This window comes from Ascaphus truei, chromosome 4 (assembly GCF_040206685.1).
Source record: "Ascaphus truei isolate aAscTru1 chromosome 4, aAscTru1.hap1, whole genome shotgun sequence".
NCBI lineage: Eukaryota > Metazoa > Chordata > Amphibia > Anura > Ascaphidae > Ascaphus > Ascaphus truei.
In genome coordinates this window covers 362,499,471-362,506,010 of record NC_134486.1, presented here as the reverse complement: position 1 = coordinate 362,506,010, position 6,540 = coordinate 362,499,471, and the positions used below count along the sequence as shown (strand labels likewise).

Below are 6,540 nucleotides of genomic sequence, written 5' to 3'. Positions count from 1 at the left end.
TGTTGATGCCTTCTTGATGGATACTGTTTCTGGTTTCAGGGACATTTTTGGTGACGATTGTGTAAATGCTAAGGATGGCTCCAATATTGCAGTCTCCGTTGACGGGAAGACGGCTGTCCTGTCGTTGGAAACACGGGTATGTGTAGTGAAACACAGTATGTAATAAAAGTTGAACTTTGCACGGAGTTTGAGATGTCCATGCAAAATGATGTGGTCATTGCTGAAATCACTGAGATTTCTTTTCAACCACTTCTTCTAATAGAAATTAAACATAGCAGGGTTTCTTGTAGTCATAGGGATTCTTTTCTAAAATGTCCTGGCTGCAAAATCAGTGCAATATACAGAGCGATAGTTCTCAAAGAAAAATATTCCTGTTGAAAGCAATTGGACTTCTCTTTTGCTAAATCTTGTAGTTATTTTGCACTGGTTTTTGTACACGGATGTTTGGTCTTGTTAAAATTTTCGATCACTAATACAGAGGAGGAGTTGTAAATCCTATATGTTTGCAGGTCTTAGGAGAGGAGGAGATGCATTAAAAAACCTTTAATCACATATAAAATAATGTTGTAAAGAGGGACATGGTAGAAACAGTCCAGGGCCAGTCCCTAACAGCAAACCAAAGAATCTTCCAACACACAAGTAAACGGAAGATAATAAATAGCAGTACATCAATACGTTGGGGGCCAAATGGCCGCGAGATTCACCTATTAATAACTACAGAAAAAGGTACTCATCCAAATAGTGGATGCCCTTTTATCTAAAAAATCAACAGACCTAGGTAGATGCAGGCTGCTGATACTGAATCTGTAGGGGTGAATAACTTAAAATGAACTGGTCCAATAAGTAGGACCCATATAATATCAATGGCCCACACTTAGGTAAGATGTAATGCAACACAGAAACGGTGTGAAACACACAAAATCAATAACTTTGAGAAAGCGCGGACACGCGCGAAACGTACGTCAGGTGACCGGAACGGAGTGACGTCACCATGCTGTATGGACGCCACACACAAGCGTGATAGCGTCTCTGGGATTTCAGCCGCCGAGTATACATCACGGCATCCTGCCTCCACTTCCCCTTGCATTTGAACCTGGCGAAGTGACGATGGATGTGCACAGCGCAGCACTACAAAGCTAAGTGTATTATCCTACTAGCCTGTCCGTTTGGACTTTCCACGGACACCCTATGTCACATGGCTAGTTAGAGGCACCTGAATGATATAACCCCCCCCCCCCCCCCCACACTGCTGTACTTGTCACAGCCCCACTGCTTTATTTGGATATCTCCATGGTCTAATAACATCTGAATGTGGTAGTATAGTGTTATTTTTAGTCCCCATCAGTACAGGCTTGTCACTGATCATCTTGCCTGCGAAGTATATACTCACCTCATATACATCACTATTAAGTGATATTTGTATATAGTACTATTAATGTAAGGTTATTTTGTGTGATCTCTGTGCATTTTACCACTGTGTTGTAGAGGCCCTAATTTGATATGGTCTCTGAACCGTGCCTCAGGGCATTAATATAGCACACTTTGTGCTTGCCCTTCCCAGATTTTTACACTATCACACAAGGCATCTTACCTTCATCTGTTGAGCTATGGGGCTAACACTGATCATTCTACCTGGGTATTGTGTTTACCCTTATTTACACCACCATTCAGTGATATACGTTGTCATCTCAATATGCAGTATCAGTAACACTACTTACCATGAGACCCATTAAGCTGTCCTATAAGGTGTGATTTCTGTACAACCTACTATTATGTTGTAGAGGCGTTAACTGGATACGGTCCTTGAACCGTGCCTCAGGGCATTAATATAGCACATTTTGTGCTTGCCCTCGTCAGATGTCTACACTATCACGCAAGGAATCTTATCCTCATCTGTAGAGCTACGTTTATAGATTTATTCTTCTATGTGTGGCTATGTGTTTATTATGTGCACTATTCAGTTGTTATTGATTTTGTGTGTTTCACACCGTTTCTATGTTGCATTACATCTTACCTAAGTGTGGGCCATTGATATTATATGGGTCCTACTTATTGGACCGGTTCACTTTAAGTTATTCACCCCTACAGATTCAGTATCAGCAGCCTGCATCTACGTAGGTCTGTTGATTTTTTAGATAAAAGGGCATCCACTATTTGGATGAGTACCTTTTTCTGTAGTTATTAATAGGTGAATCTCGCGGCCATTTGGCCCCCAACGTATTGATGTACTGCTATTTATTATCTTCCGTTTACTTGTGTGTTGGAAGATTCTTTGGTTTGCTGTTAGGGACTGGCCCTGGACTGTTTCTACCATGTCCCTCTTTACAACATTATTTTATATGTGATTAAAGGTTTTTTAATGCATTAATCATATCACATCTACTGATCTATCTGAGTGCATTCAAGGGGGAATCTTTTGTTTGTTTGTTCACATTTATCCTTATCCGCTTTTGCACCAGTATATGGTCTTATTTACTTGCTCAATACTTTTCACGATACCTCTGCTGATGCGGGATCTCTCCTCTGTCCCCTTCCCCTTCCCTTCTTCCCATCCCTGGAATTTCGAGAGGAGGAGATGATCAATATATTGGTCATATCTTTTATTTTAAAGAAGGAAACAAAAATGAATAGAATTTGGAGGCATAAATTAGCCTAAACCTTAAGAATTGCTGAGCCAGTTTCTGGCGTTTTGCTTTATTGGTTATTTTTGATTGGGGGTTTCTTTAAGTGAAAATTCTGTGGCGGTACTTGCACCTACAAAAAACTCATAGGGAAGAAAAAACTCTGAATGGGAACGAAAATGATAACGGAAGTGAGTGACTGCGCTAGTACAGCACTGCAAGGGACGTCATTGTAGTTTGTTGGCTGCCTGCTGGGAGTTGTAGTTCTGGTGTGGATGTCAAGTGTCCAAAGGAAATCGGAAGGGAGGGCCCCAGTGACTACAAGTCCCAGCAACCCCTGGTATAGCTGTCAGGCACTGTACTTCAGTCTCTATACACACACTAATCAGGATTAGTAATTAAAAAAAAGTGTGTGGTGGCAATCACGCGTGTTCTACAGGAAACTTCTTTGTGTTTTGTCACTGAAATTGTAGTTTAAGTTTGATGTTTTTGATTGAATGAAAGCCACCTGTGCCGAAGCAAGGATATCCATACAACCTGACCTGTTAGTGGCCCTTGAGGCTGGAGTTGCGCACCCCTGTATTAGGGCCAGGTCTGCATCCCTTTGTGTTTGCTGGAGGAACATGATGGTTCTCACAGTTGCTGTGACAGGTGGTGCTGGGCCCTGCTGACCTGCCCTCGTATCCTGCTCGTTATAAGAGGGGTTGGGAGGCCTGCTCAGTATTACGGATCTCCTCCCTTTCTAGTCCGCTCCTCACACTAAAGTGATGAATTGTAAATTGGGTAAAGGAAGCCAAGCCTGGGCCTACATGTTATTTTCCCCTCCAGTATGGATAGTGTTTATGTCCTTAATAAGACCCTAACGGTTCTGTTTACTTTCTCAGACTGTTGAATGTGAGGAAGGAATCGATGAAGATGAAACACTGCGGGAGCAAGTGCAGTTAGCAGCTCAAAGATTATATGATGCCCTCGGCCCTGCGAATCTATAAAACATCATTTTGTCAAGAGCGCCTAATCTTGTTTTTGTACAATTTATTAAAAGATGTATTCTCTGTTCTTCATGTTTGTTTGGGAAGGAAAATCTATCGTGTTTGCAACACACAACATTTTAGTTCAGAAAATAGGTTAATTTATCATTAAAAAAAAGAAAAATCCCCTTTTTTGGTTTCTCCTGTAAATATCTGTCCCTCCTGGTTCATTTGTATATGGGGGTATAAACAAAACCGTAAAATATATGTACTGCATGTTTTTTATGGTCATTTCTGAAATACTGTTCTAATATCCCTTTTTGTGCTGTGCAGTATTTTATAAAAAAGCATTTTGTTACAGACTGCAAATCTGTCCCGTTTTATAGTCGGACAAAAGGCCAAACAAATACCAATAATGTTTCTTTGAAAGCGTGAATAAAAATACAAGTTAGGGTTCAATAACAGAATAACGAGTGAGTTTATTTGCAAACAGGTGCACATTGGAGACAGCTTATCGACAAAGCTCTCTGACAGGGTATAAATGTATCGTATGCTGTATACCTAACACTGAAAGCTCACGCCCCCTTTATGAGGTGACTTGTACATCATAAAAATAACTTGAAAATGTATAATAAAAAACAGAATGAGAATGAGTTGGCTAAAATCATTATACAAGCTCAGTAACCTTTCCCCTACATACGCATCTGGGTGTTTTGTTTGTGTATTCTGTAAGGGGGTGAATGTGAGAAATGATTTCTATCTCTGATTCCACCAGACACTTGAATGTTGAGAAGTCAATTCTTCCAACTTAAATTTTTATTGGAAGATACACGTGCAAACATTGTATCACAGCCCATTATGTCAGTTCCATTTTTAGGCAAGTACATTTATGAACCATTCGAACGCACATCTACAGACTAAGACACAGATATGACGGGACTAACCAGACAAGGGAACTAGGGGGGGGGGGGGAAGAGTGCTTCCATCTTCTTTGATCGCATATGACAGTATCGGAATGTCGACCCTTCCGTCGCCGTCTGTAGCCAGACCTTCTATTGTGTCTTTTTTTTCCCAGCCTAAACTCATGGGGCTGTCCGTTAACCGTAAATCTCTACATCCCGTCACCTATCTGACCGTCAAAGGAGAACGCACTTGTGTATATTAGTGCAAAATCGTGGTGGCATCCACCCCTGGGATGTCTAACTGGGCAACCCACGGTGCCCAGACGTTTAGGTAATTTGTGCCGGAGTCATTAACCAAACTCGTTAATTGTTCCATCCTGCAGACATGCCAAATCCTATATCTGATCTTAGGGATTATTGGGATATCTCGCTGCTTCCATAATGCTGCGATCTCGCATCTCGTGGCTGTTGTGAAATGCACGATCAATTTATGCATTGCATTTGACATTCCCCGGATCCGCCTGCCCAGTAGGAAAACCCACGGGTCCAGGGGGATCTCCAAATCGAGGATCCATTGAATCCAGTCGCTAATCTATTCCCAAATAGGGGCCACTTTTGCGCAAGACCACAGCATGTGTCGCAGGTCCGCTTCCTCCCCACATTGTTTAGGGCAGAGTGGGGAGTAGCCTCTCACAAATTTAGCTAAGCGGGTTGGGGTGTAATACCACCGCATCAGGACTTTATATGCGTTCTCCTTTAATGTGGTACAGATTGAACTTTTTGCAGCTGCCTGGATAATTCTGTCCCACTCTTCGTCCTTTAACGTCTCCCCCAAGTCCTCTTCCCAGCGTCTCATGTAGCACAGTCTGTCTTCGTTGGGCTTCGTCGGGCATATTACTTCCCTGTACATTCTAGATGTAAGTCCCCTTGTGTCCGTATCTCTGGAACACAGCTGCTCAAAATTTGTACGTGCCAGTCTAATTGGCATTTTATTATAGAAATCTCTGATCTGGAGGTACCTAAAGAATTCGCTGTTTGGGATATTGTTAGAGGATTTAATTTGATCAAAGGTTTGTATGGTCGTTATGCCCTCCAGATCTTTAAGACGGGTGATCCCCTTTTGAGTCCAAATCAAGACGTTTTTGCTATTCAGGCCTGGAGCGAAGTCTGGATTGCCCACAATTGGCATCATTAATGACGTTCTGGTAGTCAGCTGACATCGAAATTTCGTGGCCTCCCAAACTTTTAATGAGTTGACCATGGTCTGCAACGGTATTTCCATATTGCGTACCCCTCCTTTGGGTAGACAGATTAAATTTCGGATTTCAATTGGTGCACAGCATTTCCTCTCCAACTCTACCCATCTCCGTAAGCTTGGGTCAGTGTGCCATTGGAGAATCTGCCCTAATTGGGCTGCTTTGTAATAAGCCTGCAAGCAAGGTACCGCTAGACCTCCTCTTATGGTGGGACGTTTTAGTATTCCCTTAGAGATTCTTGGGTTTTTCTTATTCCAAATAAATTTAATTATTTGTGACTGTAGGGAGAGGATGTCCGCCTGTGGCAAAGGGATAGGGAGACTCTGGAAAAGATATAACATCTTTGGGAGGAGGTTCATTTTCACGCTGTGTATCGTCCCAATCCAGGAAATACTCCCTTTCATCCAGGTCCTGAGATCTTCTCCCAACGCCTTTATTACCCTGGGAAAGTTAGCCTTATATAATGTTTTGTAATCCCTTGTGAGATAAACCCCTAAATATTTGATAGCGGAGGCTTGCCATTTGAAATTAAAATTGAGGTCAATCAGCTTTTCAATTTCTTTTGGTAGATTGATATTGAGGGCTTCCGATTTAGACTGATTGATCTTAAACCCCGAGATTTGATTGAATTTACCTAGGATATTGAATAGATTTGGGAGAGACGTGAGAGGTTTGGCTAACGTAAGAATTACATCATCCGCATATAACGCGGCTTTGTGCATTTGGTCCCCTATTGGGATACCAGAAATATCTGGGTTATTTCTAATGTGCGCCGCTAAGGGTTCTATGCATA

At 42.0% G+C, this 6,540-nt stretch overlaps 1 protein-coding gene across 1 annotated transcript in view; it reads left to right on the top strand.

Annotated features, from left to right (window-relative positions):
- The window catches only part of CPSF3 (cleavage and polyadenylation specific factor 3), a 41,649-nt gene extending 37,410 nt beyond the window's left edge, over window positions 1–4,239 (top strand). The window contains exons 17-18 of the mRNA XM_075598328.1: window positions 40–136; window positions 3,506–4,239. Coding sequence (XP_075454443.1) covers window positions 40–136; window positions 3,506–3,610 — 202 coding nt within the window. The 3' untranslated portion in view covers window positions 3,611–4,239. The remainder of the gene's footprint in view (window positions 1–39; window positions 137–3,505) is intronic.
- The last annotated feature ends 2,301 nt before the right edge of the window (window positions 4,240–6,540 follow it).